The sequence below is a fragment of the Choloepus didactylus genome, chromosome 1 (genome assembly GCF_015220235.1).
Source record: "Choloepus didactylus isolate mChoDid1 chromosome 1, mChoDid1.pri, whole genome shotgun sequence".
In the NCBI taxonomy this organism is placed as follows: domain Eukaryota; kingdom Metazoa; phylum Chordata; class Mammalia; order Pilosa; family Megalonychidae; genus Choloepus; species Choloepus didactylus.
The window spans coordinates 215668452-215694829 of NC_051307.1; the positions used below are offsets into that span (position 1 = coordinate 215668452).

Genomic DNA, 26378 nt, shown 5'->3' on the forward strand with positions numbered 1-26378 from the left:
GTGGCTCAGCTCTCCAGGTAGTCATTGCTCTTTCTAAGACTCTTTACTTTTCAGAACAGGAAAATAGATTCCAGAGAGGTCTTGACAGTATCAGGATTAGAATCTGGGGCCCCCAATTTGGACATTAGTCCTGTTTCATGTTTCACCTGCAATTAATTTTAGCATCCAGTCGTGAAATAGAGACCCAGGGAAATTAGATGGCTAATCATTAGCATTAAAAAATGAACAAAGTAGTTCCCATTTCTGGTATTTTATTATTGGCAGTTATTGGTAGTTGCCTTAACATACACCAATGATGTGAAACAGAAGAACAAAGTTTTTAGCCCCTAAGTTGAAAAAGAAAAATTCGTCAACATATATTATTATCTGGAAGGGAAGTTTACATTTTCTTAATGGTCTTAAAAATTCCAATAGTTCTCTATTTACAAAGATGAATGACCTTATAATTGTTAGGTTTTTCGATCGAGAAGAAGAGACGAATACTCCATCAAAAGGCGTTTTATTGTCTGGCGGTGCGCAGGTGGGCTGAAGCCTAAGAAAATGGCGACAGCCCCGAGCCAAGGGAACAGTAGAGTTTATAAAGGATGCTTGGCGGGAAATTCTTTGTCCAGGGATGGGGAGGCTGGCAGGTTTAGGTTTGCAGTCTTTCAGTGGCTACTTTTGGGAAAGGGAGTAGTTGGCAGATTTCCATTGGCTGGTTTAAGAGTGGGGCTTGGGAAGTGAGAAAGGTTAAAATTTTAAACATTTCAGGTTTCCTAAGGGTGGGTTCTGTGGCTTATTGTCAACCTGCAGGGTTACGAGGGGTGGGTGGGGGAGGTGGTTCTAGCTCAGAATTCCTAAGGGCAGGTGTGGGGTCAGGGCCCAGGGCTTAAACCGAACATTAATGATACATGAATAAAATGAAAACAATGGATATCAGCAAGATGAATGCTTCTTAGCATTTTTCCATTTCTCATATATATAACAGTAAATACACAAAAGATAATTAAGCTTCCAGTACTGGAGAATGCAAAAGGATTGTAAGCTGAATCCCATGAAGTTTTTAAATTAAAAAAATGGAATAATTTCATCATTAGATTTGGGAGGAAAACCATTAATAATAATACTAGATAAAAAATGAATAACACATGTTTGGATTGTTGCTGTTGGTTAGAAGTAGACAATGAGATTCAGAGTAATAAGCCTAGATCTTTAATAAAAGTTTCTGGAGGGGAGCATTAATAAGCATATTTGACTAGAAACACATACCATGTATATTAGTTTTGTTTTTAATTAGATTTTTCCTTAAAACCTTTTAAATATAATGTTTTTTAGAATTCAGAATTTCTTTATCACTTTTCAAATTCTTCACTGTTAAAAATCTTAAAACCTTTTAAATATAAATAATGGAATTCTAAAAAACTTTACCACTTTTCAAATTCTTCACTGTTAAAAATCCTTAAAACCTTTTAAATACAAATAAATTCTAAAAAACTTTACCATTTTTCAAATTTTTCACTTAAAAATTCTAAAAAACTTTACCACTTTTTAAATTATTTGTTAGGTTCAGAGCCGTTCAGGAATCCACACAAACGCAGCGAGTCATGGTTTAAGTAGAGAGTTTAAGGTTTATTAGAGGAAGAAAGCAGAAGAAAGCAGGTGGGAGCCATCAGAAAAGAAAGAAAGGAAAAATGGCTCCAGCCCTCTATCTGAGAGCAGCATTTTTTAAAGGAAAAACCCACGTGGGGAGGGAAGGGTGTTGGGGGAGAAGGGTCCTGATGAGTGCATCCTGTGCCTCGATTGGGTGGGTGTCTGTCAACTTCTAGGCTGGTAGGCTGTTAGAATTCTAGCCCATTATTCTTCTCAGAAAAGCAGCTACATTATCTGTCTAGGGAGAGCAGGCCTTTTCAGTTGTTTGTCCTACAGAAATATCTGATCTTGCTTTTACCCGCCTTTTGGGGTTGGGGCACCACTGTGTCTGAAACAGCCTTGAACAGCCTTCATTCTTTAGTTTATGGGGCGCCTGTTTTCTGTGAGATGACCTGCGGGGCCTCTGGGTTAGAAACTCCTTCTACATGTTAGTTCCTTTCTTTCTGGGATCTAACATTATTCACTGTTAAAAATCCTCAGAACCGCATGTTGCTCCAAAGGAGAGGCTAAGCCTACTTATTAATCGTGCCTAGGAATCCACCCCAGAGAGCCTCTTTGTTGCTCAGATGTGCCCCCAACCCCCCCCTCTAAGCCCACTCGGCAGGTGCACCCACTCGGCAGGTGAACTTACTACCCGCACCCCTAAGTGACACATGTCTCCCAGGGGTGTGAATTCTGGCAAGGCCAGGAAATCACTCCTGGGGATTAGCCTGGACCCAACACTGTGGGATTGAGAAAATCTTCTTGACCAAAAGGGGGAGGAGAGATGAAACAAAATATGGTTCCAGGGGCTGAGACATGTAAATGGAGTTGAGAGGTCACTCTGGAGGATACTCTTATGTGCTATATAGATACCACTTTTTAGTTTTTGGTGTGTTGGAATGGCTAGAGGGAAAGACCTAAAGCTGTTGAACTGCAACCCAGTGACCTTGATTCTTGAAGACAATTGTATAACTATGTAGCTTGCACAGTGTGACTGTGATTCTAAAAACCTTGTGGCTCACACTCCCTTTATCCAGTGTACGGACAGATGAGTGGAAAAAGGGACAAAAATTAGTTGAAGGATAGGGTGGGATGGAGGGGATAGAAAGTTTTGGGTGTTCTTTTTTGCTTTAAAAAATTGATTCTGGTGATGAACGCACAACTGTATGATGGTGCTGTGAATAATTGATCTACACTGTGGATGACTGTAGGGTGTGTGAATATATCTCAATAAAACTATGTTAAAATAAGTAAATGAACAATGGGGAGAAGAGGGGAATGGGTGGGTTTTGGATATTCTTTTTTATTTTAATTTTCATTTTATTTTTTGGAGTAATGAAAATGTTCAAGGATTGTGGGTAATGAATTCACAACTATATGATGATACTGTGAACAACTGATTATACACTTTGGAGGATTGTATGCTATAAGAATTTATCTCAATAAAATTGCATTGAAAATCCTCAAAACCTTTTACATATAAATAAATTCTTAAAAACTTTACCACTTTTCAAATTTCTCACTGTTAAAAATCCTTAAAACCTTTTATATACAAATAAAGAAATTCTAATTAGATTTAGACAGAATTCGTTATTTTTAATGGCTTTTTGTTAGTGAATAGAAACCATTATTTGGATATATTGTGGTAAAATAAATTCAAGGTGTATGCTCATTTTCTATAAAAACCTCTTATGTATTTAAAGAAACCATGTTCAGAAATTGAATCATGGATAGGTATTTGAAATTCCTTGCTTTTAGACCAAAGTATGATTTATATACTCTAAAAGTAAAACTTTTATTCTCTTTTTTCTTTCTCAAGCCATTTCTTAGCCTAGAACTATATTGTAGTGAGAGAATTCACTTAACTTGTAAAAAAGTCTTATTGCTGACCGGTTATATTTATTTGTTAAAGTAATATTGCTGGGATGAGGAGGTATTATTTCTCTCAGGTTTTTAGTTGATTTTTCTTTCTATAGTATAACTACTTTTGGTTTAAAATTCATACTTTTCAATCAAGTTCTTTGGGCTAAATCTGCCTGAAAGACACACCAAACATCAAGGGGGGTTCTTTAGGCCTGTGCCCTGATTTAGAGTATATGCCTTTATTTTCACTTAAGGAATTATGTCTACCTTATAGAGGCCAGTTGGAATCAATCTCCAATTGTGTGATTTATTCACCCTACTCAAGAAGTATGTCTTCCTGATGCTGGTCTTCGGAATTGTAGCAACTGAGAACGAGAAAAATACAGTGACTTGTTAATGGTACACTAAGGAGGTAGAAGTGAGTTATTTTAATTCATAAATAAGCCATAAATTAAGCCAATAATGCTGTTTCTTAACTATAATGTTAAAGGTGAATTTCTCGAACCATATATATTATAAGCCTTAAATGATGAAATATCACCCGTGAGCTTGCTCTTTTTTCTTGAGGCCAGTCCCCCTTTTCTAACTTCATTCCTCTGTGCAAATTCCTTTCATGCCAAAATGACATGGTGTGTGTAAATAAAATAAAATAAAGGATTTGAGAACAATCCCAGTATTACCCATAAATTATTGCCCACCTCCTTAATCTTTTATGCCATGACACATACCCTCAAATACATAAATCCAACACTAACAAAACTTAAACTATATTTGGCTTCTGTGCAGCTTCCTAAACATTTCTTCACATCCTTGGAAGAGTAATTACAGAAGAATGGTCTTTTGACAAGGATCAACTAGGAAACCAATGTTGATACATTACTATAAACTTAAGTTCCAAACTTTATTTGGAGTTCACCACTTTTTCCAGGAATTTCCATTTTTTCATTCTAGCTTCCAGTCTAGGATACCACATTTCATGGATTATTATGTCTCCTTAAACTTGTGATTGTGACAGGTTTTCAGTCTTTCCTTGTTTTTCACGTTGATGGCAGTTTTAAGGAGTACTGGTCAGGTATTGTATAGAATATCCCTCAATTTGGCATTTGCTGATGTTTCCCTCATGATCTTGGAGTTATAAATTCTCAGAAAATATATCACCGAGGTGACGTGCCCTTCTTGTCACATGATACCCACTTGACCTCACTGGGCGATGTTAACCTTCAGCACTTTGATAGTGTTTGCCAGGCTTCTCCACTGTAAAGTTACTGTTTTGCTCTTTCCCTACCATATTCTTCAAAAATGAGTGACTAATTTCAGCTCACACTTAGCAAGGAGGGATAACTGGGATTAAGCTCCACCTCTTGGAGGGATCAACTTAATTTTTGACACTTAGCCTCAGCCCAGTGGGAAGTACCTAGTCAAGATGACCAGGGCCTTGTAAATTTCTGTGTGCCTCAGGAAGTGATTGCACTAGTCTGTCTCTTCCTTTGGAAAACCTGTCTTAGGTGGAGGTGAGAACTCCTCTGATCTCTGCAGAACTTGAAATACCTGCATTTACCTACCTTCGTTTTTTGTTGGGCTGTATGTTGGTTTCCCCTATATATAGTCAGCTTCAGGAGGACCCATTGCATGTTTTAGTACATAATAACCGTGGTGATAGTAACAGCAGCCAACGCTTACTGAACTCTGTGTACCGGACACTGTTCTAAGTACTCTACCTGGATTATCTCATATAATCCTCATGATGACATTTTAACATGAACACCATTGCTTTTTCCCATGGTACAAGCCACCGACAACTTTTAAGTAAACTGCCCAAGAGATCCCCAAGGGAACCCAAAGGGAACTGGGGCAACTCTGTTCCCTGGCATCAAGTTCTCAACTCTTTCCCTAGTGCTGCGTGTTGAGTCGATATTTAAATGAGTGTAGTCATGGATTGATTAACAAGGCTAATTTTCCTCTTTGATTGATGTTGTTTAATTAGAGAAGTCTGTTAAAACATAGAAAAAAATAAGAGCTTTAAAAATAATCATGCTTCACAAAAGGCATCGAAAGCAATGATTCTGCACAGTCTTTTCTTAAAAAAGACAATAAAAAAAACCACAGTCACCTTTGGAGGACTTGTTAAATTTTCACACAGATTCTTTAATCCGCGTTACTTATTTGCAGCTTATTTTACCTTGTCTCATTTAATGTATTAATGAAGAGAAGGAGTACTTACTTTTGAAGATGACATCCGGCACCTTGACTCCAAGGGAGTGAGGAAGAAGTCAGCTGACAGATCAATAAAAAGAAAAACAAAACAGTGCATAGAGAACATGCGATAGTTTCTTTCAAAGACAGAACTCTGCCACTTGAAGATTGTCTTCTTCTGAGTCATTTATTTGTACCAAAAATACATGTACAGGGTGCTCACTGTATAAAGGTCTCTGGGCTAGACACTGGTATAAAGTTGAACAAGACAAGGAACCCCACTCTCATAGAATTTACTTCCTAGTAGGGAAGACAGATTTTAAGGAATAAACAATAAATGACACTAGTGCTAATGAGATCTAAAGGAAACGGAGAATAGAGTGCTAGGACAGCATGGAAGCCTTGTGCATTTTCATGGAACGCCTCTCTTGATGAATGGCCATTTAAACTCAGATCAAACCTTTCGCCAGGGGTTTCAGATGCATTCATTGAATTCATTAAAAAGAAAATATTTTTCATCATAGGTTAAGTGAGAAACACTGTTAGGTTCCCTTGGTTCTTATGGGTTGGCAATATGTCTCCATCAAGATCTAATTCCCACAAGATTTTGTACAAAACGGTTGAACAGATATTAGTTTTGGCAGCCCAAACTGCCCTCTGATCTCTACCCTGAACCCATCCTTCCCCTTTTTGAAACACCGCTTTATTTATTAGGTTGGGATGTCAGAGTTTGTGAGCTGCTCAAAAGAGGTTGTCAGCAGCCAAAATGCAAATATCCTGCCCATTCCAAGAGTCAAGAAGAGGAAAGTGAAGTGCAAATGACTTCCCCTTTCTTATTTCAAATGGGTAATGTCGTACCTAAGAAAACTTCTTGCTGATTATTTTTTCTCCCAAAAACTAAGCTTAAGTTAAGCAGAGTCTGATTGTTTTTCCCCCCCAAAAAAACTACGCTTCAGTTAAGCAGAGTCTTTATTTAGTGTCATGTTTTTTACTTAAAAGCATTTATTCAAAGTTCTCAAAATCAAAGGATTCAATACTTGAGACTTGTGCAACTGCAAATGATTAATGACATAATTCTCAGTCCTTTATAAAGTGTCTTAACACCGAAGAGATTTATACAGTGTAGAATGGCAATGGTGCTTTGATGTGAAAATAGGTAATCAATACCTGCAAGCTTGGAAAAGTGTTCTATTTCCTCCACTAATGACATAGGGGTTTTTGCAAGGCAAGGGTGTATGGAGCATGAAGCACTCCAAAAGAGAATTAATTTAAAATCTGAAGTGGAAGATCAGTTTCAATTAAAATTGCACTTGAACGTATATTGGGTGGAAGCACAAAAGTAAGCATATAGTCTGCTTAAATCTTCAGATTGTTACCAGTGAATAAATGAATCCCACTGGTACGAACCCTGATTATATTTTTATAGAGTGTTAAGTTATATTTCATCCATGTCTGGAAGGTTATGAGAAATGCAAGTACTTTTCAGAGGTTGCAGAGTATTTTTTCATTGCTAGGATAATTATCAGATGTCTGTGTATTTTGCATTCTTATTTAGTTGCAGTCTATGTGTTTGGATTTATTTTACCATATCCCATAGCAATTTTCTTTATTGTATGTGTTTTAATTGGACTAATGAGTTTCTAGACTCTTCTTCATATGTGTGTGTGTGTGCACGGTAGTGTGTACACATGGTATTAAACATTAGTTTCCATAATTCATATATACAGGTCCAGTTAGTTATGGCTAACCAAAATTCATATTTTGCTCAGCCATCAAATATATCAACAGTCACATTATTTGATTTTTCATTGGATTCTTTTGGCACCCAGTAGAAAATTTAAACAGTGGTAAGGTGGTCACTTAATATGTCCCCTCTTCCCCATTTTTTTCTTCAAATATGTAGGTAAAAGAAGAAAATAAGTTTGTCAGAATCAGCAGATAATTGCTCCTTTTTTAAACATGCAAAAGCATAGTTTGTTCATTTGACTCATCAGTCTTAGGGAGTTTAACCAAGAGGTAAAACCACATGATCAAAAAGCCTTTTACCTTCCAAATTAGTTGGAGTCCTATGGTAAAGAAAAGGGTGATTTTAACTTTTTCTAGAGGGTGTTACGGTACTTGTAAATGATGTTTGAATGTGTCACAAGGTTTCTAGACCTTTGCCAGTCAGTGAAGATGGTCTTTCTGATAGTCCTTTTTCTCTCCCTGCTTGGAATGAAGATCAGGGAAAATGACTTAAATATAGAGCTGGGCTGAGTTATTTGCAGGAGAGCAAGAATATGAGTCCTTTTTAGGGAGCTACGGCTATTGATCCTGAAACCATGAAGCTTCCTTCCACAACCACAGCTACAAAGACACTCCGTGTGTGTCCCTTTGGGGAGGATATCATTGTTTATATCTGCTCTGAACTGTATCTGACTCAAGGGAATGGGAATAGCGTGGCCAAGGAGGGCTTGGTAGCAGGGATGGGCACAGGTGTGGGCTCTCTTTAGTAGTTGGGAGACTGTGGTAAGCTTTCTTGCGCCCTCCATCATACGAGGCTAAGTGTATAGTGGAGGCATGAAAATACCAGCTGATGAATGGGTTGGTCTCCTACAATCACTCTGTACTTTCATCCTCCTCTCTGTTTTGTGAAGAAATTGAAAGCTAAGATCATATGAGTTATGCATGAGTGTATGTGTGTATATACATATATGTATATACACACACACTCAACTTTCTTGACTGTGAAGCCTGAGTTGTGTCTCCTTAAAACTGTAACACTTCTAATTCTATATCTAAGTCTCTAAAAGGGATTCAACTTAATTTTTCTAGCAAAAGTTGTTTCTTTTCAGCAGGCTGTTCCTGCCATGTTAGGTCAAGAAGGTTCAAGGTGCAGGGTGCAGGAAACTCTCAGGGCTTGGCTATCAACTGAGAAGACATTGCCCTCATCTGTATTTCATTTCAGAGTAGGGCAGAGATGCAAACACGGTGTGCTTTGTCTATCTCTGCCTGATCTGTATATGTCTTTGTGTCCCAGTGCTGCCCTAACAAAGTACCACAACCTGGATGACTTAAAACAGCAGAGATGTATTGTTGTTATTGGAGATTAGAAGTCTGAAACCGAGGCGTGGGCAAGGCCATGCTTCCTCTTAAGGTTTTATGGTGGGATGCTTCCCAGCCTCTTCCAGCTTCCAGTGGCCCCTGGCATTCCTTGGCTTGTGGCAGCCTCACTCCCATTCTGCTTCAGCCTTCACATGACCGTCTTCCCGCTGTGTCTGTGTGGCATCCTCTGTGTCCCAATTTCCTTCTTCTTATCTGGACTTTAGTTAGATTTAGGGCACACCTTACTACAGTAGGGCCTCCTCTTAACTAATTACACCTGCAAAGCCCTAATTCCAAATAAGGTCACATTCACAGGTACCGGGATGGAGGGTGAACATGTTGTTGGAAGGGAACACAATTCAACACACAGCAGTACCCAAGAGAATTATGCTTTATAGTCACCATCTCTTCCTTTATTTCCAGGGCATGTATCCCAAACAAATCTTTATGAGTGCTGAGCACAGTCTAATGGAAACTTTTTACTCCCATTGCCAATGAGAGGGAGAGCAGGGGAGAGGGAGCGAAAAGATGTGAATGACTTCACACACAAGTATACAGACTCTGGTCAAATTGAAAAATCTTTCACAATTTGCCAAAGGAAAAATCATGCCTCATTACCTACATTATTTGCAATGGCTTTCATCCAGTTTTGGGTTACTTTAAATTTTTCGTTTTTTGTCTTTTTCATGTTCACAAACTTAAAAGAGTTAAGAATAAAGCTGCATTTAGGATACTGCTTGCAGTAGCAAAACATGCTAAATTGGTTAAGATGTTTTCTTATCAATAAATGCTCTATTTCAGAAAACTTATTTAATTTTTATTTTTTAATGTGAACAATTCTGACAGCCCTTCTGGGCAATTCCTATAAAGTTGGCAAATGTTTGATTGCAAATCAAGAAGCGAACTATCTTAAGTAATGTATATCTTTTTTTCTTAAATCTTCTGGCCATATCAAGCCAGTGGCAATTGACCCACAGCTTTCAATACTCTGACCTCCTTGAAGTAGAGACAAGCAGGAAAATCATCGTTGGGAGATGTAGGGTCCATTTCCCAGGGCCTTCTCCTTCTGTCTCTAGCCCTTGAGCCATAGAACTGAAGTGTTGTTTTCTTTTACCAGGTGCCTATGGTCCTGAGCACTGGATGACGTCCAGTGTCAGCTGTAGAGGCCGTCACCAGTCCCCTATCGACATTTTAGACCAGCATGCACAGGTTGGCGAGGAGTACCAGGACCTGCAACTCGATGGCTTCGACAATGAGTCCTCTAACAAAACCTGGATGAAAAACACTGGGAAAACAGGTAGAGTGTCTTCTTCCCCTCTCCACAGATGAACCTGAAATATTGCTGGATGTCTCTGGTACTTAAAACTTTACCGAGACTTTCTCCTTAAACAGTGCATGTGGCTGTGGAGAATCTATAACTGAACAAGAACCAGCTACTTGTCATCTTACTAGCTGTGTGCCTTTGAGCAAATTATTTAACCACTCTGTACCTCAGTTTTTAAAAAATACGAAAAATGTGGATAATAAAATTGTATCAGTCTCATAGGTTTGTGATGATCAAATGAGTTGTTATACGTAAAGTAGATAGAATGGTTCTGTCACACAGCACTAAATAAGTAACTCATATTGCTATTATTATTTCCACTAATAATTGCATCGACAGGAGGGTGGCGGGGGGGGGAGTTGACCTTTAACTGCCAGCTGAGTTAGCCAGTCATGACCCAGGTTTTCAGAAACTAGTTCTGTCCAATATGGTGGCCACTAGCCACATGGCTATTTAAACTTAAAATTTAATTAATTAAAATTAAATAAACTTCAAAATTTAGTTCTTCAGTCGCACTAGCCACATGTCAAGTACTCAACAGCCAGATGTGGTTATGGGATATCATATTGAGCGGTGCAGATACAGAACATTCCATTGTCACAGAAACTTCTATTGGACAGCACTTTGCCAGACTCATAAAAGGAAATAAAACCCTTGTCTTCCTTGAGATTTTGGTTTGTTACTATTTTTTTTTTTTTACTATTTCAGAGTGCAGATGAACTGTGTCTGATCTCTTTCTGTGCCAGACTAGCAAATCAGTCCTTCTGCTTCATTTTACTGCCCTACTTGTCCTTTTGGGATTTATGAATATGAAACATCATGCTTACACCATTGCTAATGCAAAGTGCTGCCTCTCTTTTATCAGTCTTGTTCAACTACCAATTTATAGATGTTTCCATGTTAAGTAGCAGCACACACCTTGCTATGGCTGACTGTTCAATCTGAAAATAAACTACTGCCATGTTTCATTACATCTCTGCTTAGTCTTGCCTGGGCTTCTTTTTGTGCCTAAAGACATTTTTCATATTTTACTACGTATAACATTACCCCATTTAAGAAATTTTCCTCTTTTTTTAAATGAACCATTGTAACCAAGGATGGTACCCAAAAGCCCTCTTCGTAATCTCTTTCAGGATCCTTGATTGCCTCCAGTTCTCATGGTGGGCTGCAGTGAACTTGCCATCAGCTGTCAGTCCACTCATATTGTGGGTCACAGAATTGACTTTTCTTTTAACCTCTCTGGATGTAATGCAGAGGAGGGATCCAATTTCATTCTCTAAACCAGTATTTTTCTGAGATGATTCCTGGCTGATTGCTTTTGGTTGGCCTGACTTGTTCACAGAGCTGCTTCCCATGCATACACAGTGGTTGCTGGCTTTGGGCTCTTTTTCATAATGTTCCCAGAAACAATTTTCCTTCATACCTTGTGGCAGATTACCACCCCTCTATAAAATGGTTCATCTGTTTGGGTAGCTGCTGAGCAAAAAAATGTATAGCAGTAACATTATTTGTATATTCCTTTTTATCCCCACCTCTCTACTCATCCAATGTAGATGGTGTGCTTATTGCCACAATTCGAAGTTTCTTCATATTTCAAATGTGGGTGTCCTTTGGAAACTGCAATGAGAATATTACTACCTAGACGATCAGAGCGTAGTGCACAGGAGCTTTGCCACACTGAGAGTGAGCTGGGAGTTTGGAATTGAGTGCCACCTTGGTGCCACATTCCGCAGCCTGCCAAAGGCAATTCACTGGGCTCTCTGATAGGATTTTCTACTTGACTTGCTATGCCTGACAGCCTTCTGCAAAGATAACACGTTTCAGTGACAGCTTTCAGCTCAGTATCACCAGTGACAGGTTTTAGACGTGTGTAGGGTTCACTCAGTGCAAGTTGATTCATGACCTTGGTCTTCCAGAAGCTGATTATCAATCTCTGTCACTCTGCTGACTTCCTAGAGTGATCCACAACTTGTTGCTTATCTTGAGTTTTTGTGCCTGATTTTAGAGTACAGCTATCCCCACAAAAATGTATCTGTTTCAGGGATTTCAGAAGAAGCACATCTTTCTGGGAAGCAGAAATAAATCCTCGTTATTCATGCAGAATACTAGATAGGCCAATATCTGATAAGTGCTCTCAGATGATTCTAAAGGAGGGGTTTTTAAAAAGTGACAACCAGCCATATACAATTTGAAACAGGAATGTGGAATTGTTTCTTATTGTCTTGGAAAATTTTGACCTATCGTGGCTTGGAAATTTCAGTGCAGAATCAGCCTGTGTTTTTGTTTTGTTTTGTTTTGTTTAAAACACAAACCTGGAAACTTCTTTCACTTACATAAGAAGGTTGTCTATGTATATCTTAAAATGCCAAATGAGTTCATGAATTTTCCAATTTGTTGAAGGAATGAAATTCAGTTCCTCTGTCTAGTATGTTTGGATCATATAAATTCAGTTGAACAGTACATATACACTGTAATCTGTGTGGCTTAATTACAAGTAGGGATAGATAATTCCCACAGTTACTATTATAGATAAGCAACCTGGATAAATCCAGTTTGGAAAAATCTCCCATTATTATACTATTATTTTGCAAGATGTTACAATTGAGGGAAACTGGGTAAAGGCTACATGGGATCCCTTTGCATTTTTTCTTACAATTGCATGTGAATCTACAGTTATCACAAAAATAAAGAGTTTAATTGAATAGAAGCACATATCATAAGCCACAAGATTTATCTTTGCTGCAACCATTCATTTTATATGTCTTACAACATTTTATATCTGTCTTCTTCTCCCATGTCTTTTCTTGAACCTTGAACTTCAGAACCTAAATTCAAGAGGGAGTATTTATTTTTTTCCGATGGAAATTTACAGATCACTTATCTGTAAAATAGACTGTCTTTGGATATTAAAATATGAATATATAAAGTTAATGTTAAAAATAGCCTATTTGTATAGACAGTAACTTTCCCATAAAACTGTTTTATTGTTCATATCTGTCTTAACCCCCTGAGAGTGCTATACGTTCTATCTGGTGCAATCAGTAGAGAGACTTGGTGGTACCTAGCCCACTTCTCAAAAGTTGTCTAAAACATTTTTACAGGACAGATAGCATCTTTTTTTCCCTGAGGAGCTATCACTGTCTATTGTGCTAGTTCTCATTTGATTTCACCTAAAGTTATTTCCCTTTCTTTCATTTTTATAGAATGAAAAGATAATGCATTCATCAAGAACGTTTCAAAATAATCTTGCTATGCCTGGCATTATCTTCTAGATAAATGGTCAGAATTTAAGACTAGACTGAGCTTTTGTTGTATGTTCATAAGCCATGATCTCCTATGAATTTTAACTATTTGGAGGGCCTTTTTTTTTCCTTCCTTTTTTTTCATTACTTTTTCTCACATCCCACACCAAGGACAAATAGAAAATGTGCCTGCCATAATGCATGTTATTTCCACTTTCCCATTTTGCATCGGTTTACTATATTTTTTCTTTGCCTACATTCTTTCCTATTTGTCTGCATTTATTATAGTGCTTGGTACAGATGAACTCAAGAAATAGTTGTTAGGTTAATAAGAGAAAATAGATTGCAGAGGAAGTCGATGTAAATATGTAGACCCAGGATCAATTTTTTATTACATTGCTGAGCCATTTCCCTGAGAGTGTGACCTAGACTTGGTGTCCAAGGAGCACGTGGCTCTGCCCCTCTGCTCGTGCACAGGTAAGGCTCCCCCAGGGAGAGCACCCCCACTCCCAGGGTGAACCGTCCCCTGCCTGGGTAAGGCTTCCCCAGGGCCAAGCAAGTGTCTGAAAGATGCTCTGTGTTCTGTCATTCATTGTGGTCCTCAGTGTTAGCCAACCATTGCCTCTGTGATTCCTTGAAGAATCAGCACTCTGTTCCAAGGCTGGTGGAGAAACAGATGTGAGTCTTACCCAGAGACAGCACCAGGCTGCCCTTCTGGGTTCCTTAAGGGGTTTTCAATGGTGTTCTTCATGATGGCTGATTTCTCTTCAAGTTCATGGACTCTAACACTTAACCCTCACTTAAGATGTGACTCCAGGGTCCTAGCATCGTTGCTTAATGGAAACATGCAGGTAAAACGCTTCAACAGTTGTGAGCTTGGTAAGGAAAGTTTTAGGATATCTGCCTGTATATTTGTCTGTCTTCATATCTTTATGACTTTTTGGGCTTTGTGTTCCTTCTGTTTGATGGTCTAGGTGTGTCTTTCTCCAAGTATCTCTCTATGAGGTTTTACTGTTTTCCTGTTTCATTCTGTCCTACCTTTACCTTTGTGTCTTATCCTTGAATTTGCTCTCCCTGGGTCCTGTCGCCGTGTTTCTCCCTGTTGGTATGTTTTCACTCCCTGATGCTAGCATTGGCACTCTTTCTCTCCGTTCTGCTGTCCTCCTTCCTTAGAACTGGCCATAAAAGGGGGTGCATAGAAAAGAGACCAGGGCAGGCCATCAATCCTGGATCAAGGTTTCTTTTTAGGACTGAATTTTGTTGGTGCCACTAATGAATTGGTCATTTCACTTACCAAGAGTCTGCCAGGATTTCTGATTAAAATTAAAATATCAGACAAATGTTTGGAAACATCTGGGTGTTCAGCATCATTGACATTGGGCTTGTATAACCCTTACTAAGTAATAACCTGGAGCATCTCTGGTTAGTTCAAGGTTGGCCAAAAAAAGAAAATGTAAGTTGAATTAAAAATAAAATCCACTCTTCTTTTGGGGCTTTGGCTCTTCATTTACAAAATTTTTCTATTTCAAAGGGCCAGATTCTTGGGTTCACTTATCTTGTTATATTACTAGTCAATTTTACCTGAACCCTGGAATTCAAGTTGCGAATATTTCTCTGGGTCTTCCTTTGCCTAGATAAATTACAAGCTCTGTTTCCTCTCTGTTGAGCTACATTTCCTTTCTGTTATCTCCATGCCTCAATTGCTGTGTTCAGGTGCTTGGAACTGGGTTTTGGATAGACGGAAACCTAATTTCCCAATTAACCTGAACTTTGAAGGTTATATTTGAAGCCCCCCTTTCTTTTTTAGGACTCAGAACTCTCCAGTAGACTCCTATTTGTCATTCCTCATATGGTTAAAGAGCCAGCTAGCCTTGGGACCCATATAGTCCCACAGTTTGGCATTCCTTGGATAGCTGAAGTTCTTCCAGCTCAAAATGTCCAGCCTCTTTTTATTGGATTACTGTAGCAGCCCTTCACTTTTCTCTGAATTGGTCAGTATTGCCTTCCTCCCAGGCCTTCACACAGTAGCCAGAATAATTTTCTCAGTTCTATAATATGATCATGTCTTTCTCCCTCTTTCTTTTTCATTCTCCCAAACATATCAAGGACTTCCCATTTCTCTTGGAATAAAGACAGACCACTCACTGTCCCTGCCTCATGTTTTTGCCTTATCTCATATCCTGCTCTCTGGCATCAGTCCCCTGACCCCCTCCCATGACCACAGGACCTTCGCATGAGCTTCTGCTCTCTGAATGTGCTCCTCTCGCACTAGTTCTTCCCCGTAGCTCAGCGGAGCTGACTTCCATCGGTGTTTGACTCCCTTCCCCTTCTTTCCTCGGGGGTTGGATGCTTACTCGGTACCACTTGTCCCACTTGCAGTTTTCCTTCTGTTTGGGGGGGGAGGGGAGCAGGTCCATCTTTATTGAGACCTGACTTTCCCACTAACTATAGCACCATGCAGGCACAAGTTTTGTCCAATTTACCTGCCTTTCTTTCCTCAGTCATTGCTCAGTAAATATTTGTTGATTATTTGAAAAAAGAATTAATAAGCTCTTATTCATTGCTGGTGGGACTATATAATGATACAGCCACTGTGGAAGACAGTTTGGTGTTTCTCAGAAAACTAGATACTGAATTACCCTATGATTCAGCAATTCCACTTTTCGGTATATACTCAGAAGATTTGAAAGCAGTGACATGAACAGACATGTGCACACTGATGTTTATAGTGGCATTGTTCACAATTGCCAAGAGATGGAAGCAATCCAAGTGTCCTGCAACAGACAAGTGGATAAACAAAATGTGGTGTATACACACAATGGAATACTACGCAGCAGTAAGAAGGAACAAGGTCATGAAACATACGACAACATGGATGAATCTTGAAGATATAATGCTGAGGGAAATAAGTCAGGCACAAAAGGAGAGATGTTGTATGTTATCACTTCTATGAGCTCTCTGAAAAATGTTAAATCAATGTCTTAATGTAGAATATTGGGGACCTAGTGATAGACAGTAGCTAGTGAGGGGGAATGATAAGCTAATATGTTCAGATATGTTAATGAGGGTGAATTCAAAGGTATGGGGATGGATAGGGGTGACAATGTTTTGTTAATGGGATTATAAGTATCAGAGCTCTATTGAAGGCAAATAGGATTGAAAGGGGTTGTTTAAAGGCATATTTCCCACAGCACCACGAATATAGATAGGTGCTTGCATGATATACTTTTAAGTTATGACACTAGCACATAGAGTTAAAAACAGAAGGATACATGGGAAAAATCTATCTGTTACATACTAGGGACTATAATTAATAGGAATGTCATACTAGTACCACACAAATGCTAGGGATAAATAATTAAGGGCTGACAAGAGCTGTGGGGTATTTTGCGTCATGAGAGTTGTTTGGAATGGAGAGTGATGAGGATTCTATTGAAAAAGAAAAAAGAAAAAAAGAAAAGAAATACCGGGTGCCCAGGGAATTTAGTGAAGGGCTAGAATTTGAGCCTGTGAATCCTGACTTCCAGAAACAAATCATGCCCTGATGGACTCCTGTGTTATGGAAGGTGTCTAGGGCCCACCATTAAAATCCAAGAGTTGTTGTCTTTTCCCACCTCATATTTTTAAAAACAGGGGAATTGGTAAACAACTATTTTCCTTTCCATCCATTTTTCTTTTAACTTTTGGTACCTGCTACTCTTGACTCAGTTTTGGTGTGAACATTTGATTGAGCCGAACATTATATAGACATACTGAGTTTAATTTATAAACAGCTGGTACGTGTTCTGCAAAGAATGCAGGGTGTCAGTCATTCTTCCGTGTCCAAGAGACAGCTAACTCCCCACTTTTCTCCTGCCCCTGAGCACAGCCTGGAGCTTCTTTGCATAATGGGGAGTCTCAGACACAGGGGGACTTTGGTGAAAGCTGTGGATCCTCTCCCCATGAGCCTGAGCCTTATAAGGAACAATTACAGAGTGTCTACCTGATTCTGTAATGTCATGTATGGATTGCTGTTCTGAGCATTTGTCAGAAGTCAGTCCTTTTGCTCCTGTAAGTAATGTCTATTATTCCAATTTCCCAGAATAGGAACTGAGGCACAGACAAATTAAATAACTTTTCCACAACTGCTACATGGCAGATGGGGGTTCAAACTCTTAGGACACACTGGCTTTAGATTCCAGCTCTTAGGCTCCATATATGCACCCATGCTCGAAAATTTACTTCTTACATCAGGAGGGCACGGATCCCAAAGTCCATGGGTGGCCACTGCCGTGTATTCTTGAACCCTCTGTTAAGAAATCCTGAATTCAGAGTCCCTAGCTCCTTCCACTCTTTCCATCATTCTGCTTTGATTTCGAAGGCAGTTTAAAGACCAGGGGTCTAGCTCTAGAGAGTCCACACACATAGAAATTTCTTGCCTCCCCTCCTAGTCCATTGTGTTCCAATCTGCAGGTGTTTGCTTGCCACCTTCCTAATTTTTACCTTATCCAGAGTCAACTATTACTACTATTGCTTTTAATTTTAGATTAAATTTCATTGTTATATATTAATATTGTAGTAGTATCTACTTACTATTTTTTGTTCAGTTGACTCAATTTAAAAGAAAATGTTTTATCAACACCGTAATGGAAAAAAATCAGTGCTATTTGACAGAGATAGACTTACTGTTAAAATATGTGTATATTCTGTGCAAATAAATAAAAGTTATTGAAATTATTACATTAACGCTTAATATTTACTCTTCGTTAAAGGGGGCATGGCTTTGTATCAGGAAAATATGAAAAGTATATTAGCACCAAATTGAGATTTTGTTTTCCTTAATGTGATCAAAAGCATTAAAATAATCAAGAAAAGGAAATACGTTTCTGTCTCTCGTTTAGTGAACTTAATTAAGCCTTTTACTTGTATTTACTTGTATTTGGGCCCTTGCTGTTGTCCCTGCTTGTGACACTTTTTTTTTTTTTACATTTTTTTTTTATTAAATTCAGTTTTATTGAAATACATTCACACACCATACAATCATCCATGATATACAATACAGTCATCCATGATATACAATCCACTGTCCACAGTATGATAACATAGTTATGCGTTCATCACCACAATCTATCTCTGAACATTTCCCTTACATCAGAAAGAACCAGAACAAGAATAAAAAATAAAAGTGAAAAAAAAAAACACCCAAATCATCCCCCCATCCCACCCCATTTGTTGTGACACTCTTTTCTTTTGTGAGAAAGACAACGTTGCTTTAAAGTGGAGCCATGTCTGAAAATGGACTGTTATATCTGTCCTTTTCGGCTGTACATGAGCTCCATCCACATCGCTATAAATGAATTTGATGATAAAAAACCACTGGGTGGAGTGCTTGTTGGGTTTCTGCCACAGTGATAAATGCTTTCTGCATGAGATTTCATTAGGTGTCATAGCAGTCTCACAAGATAGGCACTGTTTTTATCCCCCATTTGCACAGTGGTGGAAACTGAGGCACAAGGAAGTCCGGTAACTTGCCCAGGTCCCCGTGTTGGTAAGTGGCAGTCTGAGATTCCAGCCTAGGTCTGTCCGTCTCCTGAGCATGTGCTCTTAAAACATCCTGCATTCTGCAGTAAGTGCCCTTGGTACTTTCTGTTTCAAACCAGAGCAGGGTTATCAGTGGTCATCAGAAAATTGTTTCCGGATTGCTGGGAAAGTTTTCTCTCTTTCCTGTTTTATATGTAAACAAAAACATAAGCCATTTTCATGAAGGGGAGTAGATGTCTATAGCATGCTGTGTGCTCTAGTGAGAAGTTCTGTAAAATGGAAAATGAGATTAATGTCTCAGATTGTACAATTTCCTAATTATGCTTTTAATTATTCATATAAAACAAGTAAAATGACCCCTGACAGAGACATAAATGATTTAGGTAAAATCAAACATTTATAATATGCTGCTGAGTCCCTGGGTGTTTTGTAACAGATGCATTCAAAATGCTTTGTCTTCGTCTTTCTGATGCAAAATGTTATGTATAGAATTTATAACAGGCTGATGGTAATCAGATACAAAGCAACACTGAGTCCTAGGTATTTGGACATACAGGTATATTATATTGTTGGTACATTATATCTTCTAAAGCAGAGGTCACTTCCTTGCCTATTGTTGCATTTTTAACTGGTTGGAAAAAAAGGAGAATATTTTGTTACATGTGGAAAGTATATCAAGTTCAGATTTTTGTGTCCACATATGAACTTTTATCAGAGCCACCTTCACCCATTCATTTACATACATCTTGGCTGTTTCTGTGTTACAAAGGCAGAGCTGAGTAGTTGCAGCACAGACCATATGGTCCACAAAGCCCAAATATTTACTGTCTATAATAGAAACAAACCCCTGTTCTATTATAAGCACAGCACAGAGTAAAGGTGGAATAATGCTGTAGCATGTGGTATTGGCACAAGAAGCCCTTGCTTTTACTTCATTTTAGCCTTTAATTCACTATCTTGCTAATTGAAAGTTCACTATATGTTTTTCAGAATTTGGAGAAAAACTGCCTTTTGAATGCATTAAAAAGCAATTTATATAAGCAGGGTTCCTTCACTTGCCTTTAATGCTTCCTTTATATGGAGAAGTGCTGAAACTAATTGCACTTTTTTAGGAACGAGTCATTAGTCTATTCCCCTATCTTTTATGGAGACCTAATTTTCATGCAGGATTTCCCTCTAACACTCTTAACTGGGATCTCTTTAGGAAGAAGAGACAATAAAAGTATGTGCGAGCTTTCCCATGGCTTATACAAGCATGGCTTTTGATCATAAACCATTTAGTAGATTGGTTGGCATGTTAACAATTAGCTAGCAATCAGTAATTTTTTGAATGAATGAATTGAGTGAATGAATTGAGTGAATGAATGAAGCAAGCCACTCCAGAGAACAAAAAAGAGGGAATGCAGCACTTGTAAAATAGAATCTGTTTTTGGTGCATTTGACTGTTACACTATTTTTGGAAGACTAGTTTTTCTTCTGCTAGTACGAATCCAAGGTTTTGTTCTGGATGTTACCTTTTCCATGCTTCATAGAAGAGGGGGGTGTTTTGTTTTTTAATTCAGAGTTTGAATTGGCTGAGGTTCTCTATGCTCTGGATGCTCTTGTGTTCTTTTAGGTGGGCAAGAGGAAATTTTCTTGTTTGCAATGAAAAAAAAAATGCTTTAGTGCCTCCAGTTATCTGCCCATATTTGAGTGATTTAGTGAGTTGATTCCACGCTGCACTGCCCTGCGTCCTATTATCAAATACAAAGAATGGCAACCCCCAATCCCAGCTACCCCACTCTTATTGTTGCCGTAATAATGGAATAACCCTCCAAATTTGACTTCCTGATATCACATCTGGCTTATCATTTATATATTCCCCTTCTTTCCAGATCTTGAAACTTGGGGTAGCCCCGGGAATCAGTGCTTTAAAAATATAAAACTCACTCTGCACGTAATTCTGATTTTCCAGCAGATTTAGGAGACACTAATTCAGAGTGACTTATTCTGTCCTTGTCTCCATTTTTTTTTTGTCTGTTAAATGGATATGAAATTCTGAAACCATTCCCTGGGAATTGTCATGATATGGAGCCAGCTGGCGGTCTAAGAGCATTCTGAAGCTAGAATGTGCTAATTTATTTAGACTGGTGTTTTTTACTTGTTTTTTTTTAAACAAGTACATAAGGAAATAATTCCAATCATCATAGTCATGAACTTTTCTAGATGCAACCAAAGAAACCCATAGAGTTGGTTTTGAAACTCACTTTGTCCCCCCCCCCCCTCCATTTTACACAGTTGCCATCCTTCTGAAAGACGACTATTTTGTCAGCGGGGCCGGCCTGCCTGGCAGATTCAAAGCTGAGAAGGTGGAGTTTCACTGGGGCCACAGCAATGGCTCTGCAGGCTCTGAACACAGCATCAACGGCAGGAGGTTTCCAGTTGAGGTAAGAGAAACTCAGGATCTCACTTTGCAAGTCAAACTTCTGCGGAACCTGCCTTTGTCTCTCTGGAAATCTTTAAAGCATGGCAGGTGGATAACCATGCTCAAATTTCTCATCTTTGTTCAGCTGGAGAAATGCATAGTCATATGCATCAGGGTTTGGGTGGACTCTCACCCCAAGTCAGTGATTTTCAGTCCACTGGTTTCTTGTGACACAATTTCTGTTTGTTGTCCATTTCTGAAAGTTGCTTTCTGGAGGTGACATTTCATATGAAACTCGAGTTACTTGCTTTTCACCCTGCATAAAAAAGAAGAGGCACTTGATATATGAAGAGGAGTCTCTAGACGTTCTCTCAGTAGGAAATAGGTTATATGTTTTGTTTCTGCCAACTGTTTAGAAAGAGGCTGTGGCCATTGGTGGTTTGAGGTGCTGTTTGCTTTCCCTGTGTCACTGCCGGCTGTGAGAAGGTAAAGGATGCTGACATGCATTTTCCTGGAGCTCGGCTGAGGGAGGGAACATGTCCAGAACTCCTTGTTAACATTGAATGGGGAGAGCATATATGTCCCTTCCATTGCTGATCTTATTTTCCCCTTTAATCATGGCCGGTGTGTAAATATTCTTTTCTTGTGACAAGCATCACATTCCTCATATAGTAAGTCTTAAAAGTTAGTGGTATAACTGACTGGGTGTTGGATGTCCCTGTGGCTTGGCTCAGAGATGTAATCAAAGGAGCCCAGTGGCCAAGGAATGCTTTCCCTCTTAGTCTTTCATAACTTCTGTTAAGACGTGGTCTGCTTTGAGAATCTGATGAATGCTTTGCACCCCCTCCACGGAGAAAACGCGTATATACGTATCTACACGCAGTTTTACATATAATTTACAGGGTTTCATATCTGTCCCTAACTCCCGAGGCCATTTGTGGACCCTCTAGGCATCCATGAAGCTTAGGCAAAGACGACCACCAGAAGATAAAATTCAGTAATATCTCTTTGTTTATAGTTGCTTATATACACGTATTTATTTGTTTCTTATTCACAGTTATCAGAGAAACCAGAGATGACTCCTGTGAGGAAATACTTTGTATTTTTTTCTTGTTTAGTGGATATATTCTCAGCTCCCAAATGCTTCCTGCATTAGGACACCTCTTTTTGTGATGCTTCCTGTCCTAGTCACACTTAATTATCTGTTTCATGAATAAGGCTTCTACTTAATGGGCTCTCGTCCTCTCTTTAAATTGAGTGAATCATTTCATAGAAGTCTCAGCTTTATTTGCACTTGGATAACTTGATTCCTAGAAGCAAATTACATCACGTTTTTAAGTGTGGGTTTTCTCTTCTGGTCTTGGTAACCAGTTCCCATTGAATTGTGAATTGAAGGGGTAGTTTATGTCTAGCCAGCTTTGCTCTGAAGCCTTTTTGTTTTAGAATTGGGTTGCCATTTGTTCAGTTAATGTTGTTCCAGACAAAAGAGCTGTACTTGTATGTTTGGAAACTTAATCTGGCTGCTGCGTTGTAAAAGATCTCTGGAGCTTGGAAATGGGAATGTAAACCTCATTCTTAAACACATCTCTAATGGAAGAGCCTGTCTCCTCCTTTCACTTGACTCTGGATTGATGCATGGAATAGATGTCTATTCTTCTGGAAACTTGCAACGTTAAACAGTATTTCTGTTTCCCCTTGCTCCAACAGAGTCGTTGAATTCAGAAACTAATTAGAAATGGCAGCTACATAGCTCAGACTTATTGTTTGACTAAGCTGTTTGGATTTTCTCTTCTTGTAAGTAATGTCAGATGGTGAGGCTGCCTATATTAAGTGAGATCTCCATCAAAGCCCATCTGGTTCGTAGCTTGCTTTCTTAAAATGTCATAAACATGTTAAATTACTTAGTGGATATATTTGGAGGAACTTGACTTTCAGAGATTATAGGTAGCTCAATCAAACTTAACTTTAAAATATGCACAGGAAATTTGTTCACTTTTGTCCATAAACATGTCTGTAATATTTTATGTTCAGTTGCTTCATTTGAGTTCTTTATTAACAATAGCTCCCCTTGAGATGTTTAAAATTTTTAAACATTTCAGCTTTGGTTCATTTCTAACCCTGTAATTAAATTATTTTATAAGAAATTTAAGCGAAAGTAGGAAAAATTTAATTGATCATGTACTGATTTATCCGTGTTGGGGATATTATCTTTTTGTCCTATATGCACTTTGTGCGAGGGTCAGTGAAGGGTCATTGTTGATTGCGCTGAGATTGGTATAAAAAAGAAATAACAGCAGTTCTCATCGGGGCCATTTGGTGGTTTCTGGAGACATACTGGGTTATCCCAATTCGGGTCAGTGTTGTGCTACCAATATCTGGTGGGTAGAGGCTGGCATTGCTGCTAAACATATTATAATGCACAGACAGTTCCCACAACAAAGTATTATCTGATCCCCAGTGCCATTAGTGCTGTGGTTGTAATACTCTGGAATAAAGAAAGCAGTGTCTTTAGTAGAGTCAACCCTTCATTTATTTGAATAGTGTAGTTTTAACTACATTTAAATAATGAAAACTGATTGTCTTGCAGGTTTTAAGAGGAAATGTGCCCCAGTATTCTGCTTGTACCTTGCCTTGTGTGTAATGGCATTGCTGTCCCTTGTTCTTTTGGACCCTACTTGGGACAAAGTCATGACCTGGGGAATGTCTACACCTGCCTCAGTACTCCAGCTCTGCAGGTTGATTTTTAAGCATATCTCCCCCTCTCCCCCAAGAAGTTGGATCTGCTCCCTGATTACAATAAACACAACTTTGTAGGTTTTGCTGCTTCCCAGGAATTCGTTGAGGTCATCTTGGACAACTTTGTACTCATCCCGAATTTAGATCACACTGCATTTTCCTGTCCGAGATCCTGGACACTGTCTTGTAGTTCCTACACTTAAAAACATCCAATCTAATAGGGGAAAAAAAATTCCATGTAAAAACAAAACAAAAACCCTTCAGTAGCCCTCATTCTTTACAGCTCAAAGTTAGAAAAGGAAGCTGTAGTCAGCTGCAATGCCATGCCTAGATTAGACTGAATTTGGACCCTCAAGTGTCCTTACCTCCTATTATTCAGCTTTATTTCTTGCCTGTCAGGGAGGTTTTATTGTGACTTCTGTTGTGTGGGCTGTGGGATACAGTGGTGAACAAGAGGGGCATGGTCCCTGCCCTCAATGTTTTTACACTCTGATGGTGACAAAGAAATTGAACAAAATAAGCCCTTAAATAGCTGTGGAATTTCATTTGTGATACAGTCTCTGAAGGAAAGGGACATTTTGCCAAGGGACAGAAGGCCTCTCTGGAGACAGCAGTATTTACTGAGATGGAAGAGATGAATTGGAGCTTGCTGAGAGAACAGGGGTATTCAAAGGCCCTGAGACAGTTTAAGGGTGAAGAGAAGTCAGTGAGGGCTTGTGGTAGGCAGGATAATGAACTCTTCCAAGCTGTCCACACCCTTAGCCCTGGAATCTATGATTGTTGTTACTTTACATTGCAAAAGGGACTTTGCAGGTATGATTGAGTATCCCTAAAGTTAAAGGGCTCAGAACATCCCAGTAATTTCAAGAACGATGTTAAAGTGTCACATTCCAATCCTTGACTTTCTGTTACCTGTCCAACCACCCTTCCCTATGACAGCTTATACCCTATCCTAAATTGACTCCCTTTCCCACCCACATTCCTTTTTCTTTGGTAGTAACCTGAATAAAGCTTCATACAAAAGTAATAGGGATTGAATCATGTGGCGTTTACACTAATAACTGAAGTTGGAGTTAATGCAAAGAGAAACCTCCAGATAAAACCTCTGAGAGCTCCATTAAAGTAGAGGTTCATTGCATGCTTGTTGTCTGAGGTAATTAAAATCTTGTTTATTACAATAAGAGATTGCAGCAGTTGTTGATTCAGACTTATTGGGGCTTTATGAGTTGAAGTCTTCAATAAGCTTTAAATGATCCGAATTGATTGTGTGTGCCCTTTCCAGTGAAACTCACAGCTGGTTCATTTCAGCTCTGTTTAGAGCATCTTAGCAAGTGAATAGAAGCAAAGACATTTTTTCCTAATACATACCATCTACACATTGCCATATGGTACAGGTCTATAATCCCTTATCTGAAATTCTTGGGACCAGATGTTTTGGAATTCTGAATTTGTTTTAGGAATGTTTTGATGCACATGCCATATATATTATAGAAGACAACCAGTAGGGTCTGAGAGTCTGGGACTGCACCCCTTAAATGCATTAATATTTCTGCAGCAAGCAGATGAATAGTCATACTAAGTGGGAACATTCTGTCCTCTAAATAGCTTCACAGCTCTTCATATCAGGTTTTATCTCTACATTAGTGTTTGCACCAAAATTATAAACAGGTATGACAAAAATACTTTTGGTCTTGGAAGTTTTGAAAATTTCATAATTGCAGATTTGTGAATCTGTGTCTTTAAAACAGGGTCCCTATGAGTATAAAAATGGGAACAAAAACTAAATGAAAAATAGGGCGGGGGGATAATTTGAGTATTCTTTTTTACTTTTATTTTTTACTCTTATTTTGACTTTTTCCGGAATAAGGAAAATGTTCAAAAAATAGATTGGGGTGATGAATGCACAACTATATGATGGTACCGTGAACAGTTGATTGTACACCACAGATGATTGTATGATATGTGAATATATCTCAATAAAGCTGAATTTTAAAAAAAAACAAAAACAGGATCACAAAGATTAGTTAAAACTAGAACTCAAGGCTGTTGAATTTGTACCTCTGGAGGATTGACTATGTCCAGACTATTCTTTTTTTCTTCCTTGGTTCCTCTTTGTTGTGTATTGTACAGCATTCTTAGTCGAGGTTGATGATGTTCTAAGACTGAATCCCATTCTGACATTCTGTTTGGGCCTGAAGTTGTCTCGTGTATCTCAGGCTTCAGATGTGTTATCTTGTCCTGATCTACACAGATGCTTCCTGCCTAGAGTCAGACTTACGATTTGCCTTTCATTTTGTGAAGTGGATCTTGGTTCTTCCCTGGAATGCTTCTGTTACATTCTGGCTGGACAGTTGTCTTGCACTCAACCCCTGGGTTGTGGTTTAGGTGACCTGCATCTGCT

At 38.8% G+C, this 26378-nt stretch overlaps 1 protein-coding gene across 5 annotated transcripts in view; it reads left to right on the forward strand.

Moving 5' to 3' along the window:
- Positions 1-26378, forward strand: part of PTPRG (protein tyrosine phosphatase receptor type G) — a 686843-nt gene that overhangs the window by 382883 nt on the left and 277582 nt on the right. For all 5 annotated transcript variants that reach the window (XM_037799495.1, XM_037799505.1, XM_037799497.1 and 2 more), the window contains 2 exons: positions 9869-10048; positions 21115-21263. In XM_037799495.1, coding sequence (XP_037655423.1) covers positions 9869-10048; positions 21115-21263 — 329 coding nt within the window. The remainder of the gene's footprint in view (positions 1-9868; positions 10049-21114; positions 21264-26378) is intronic.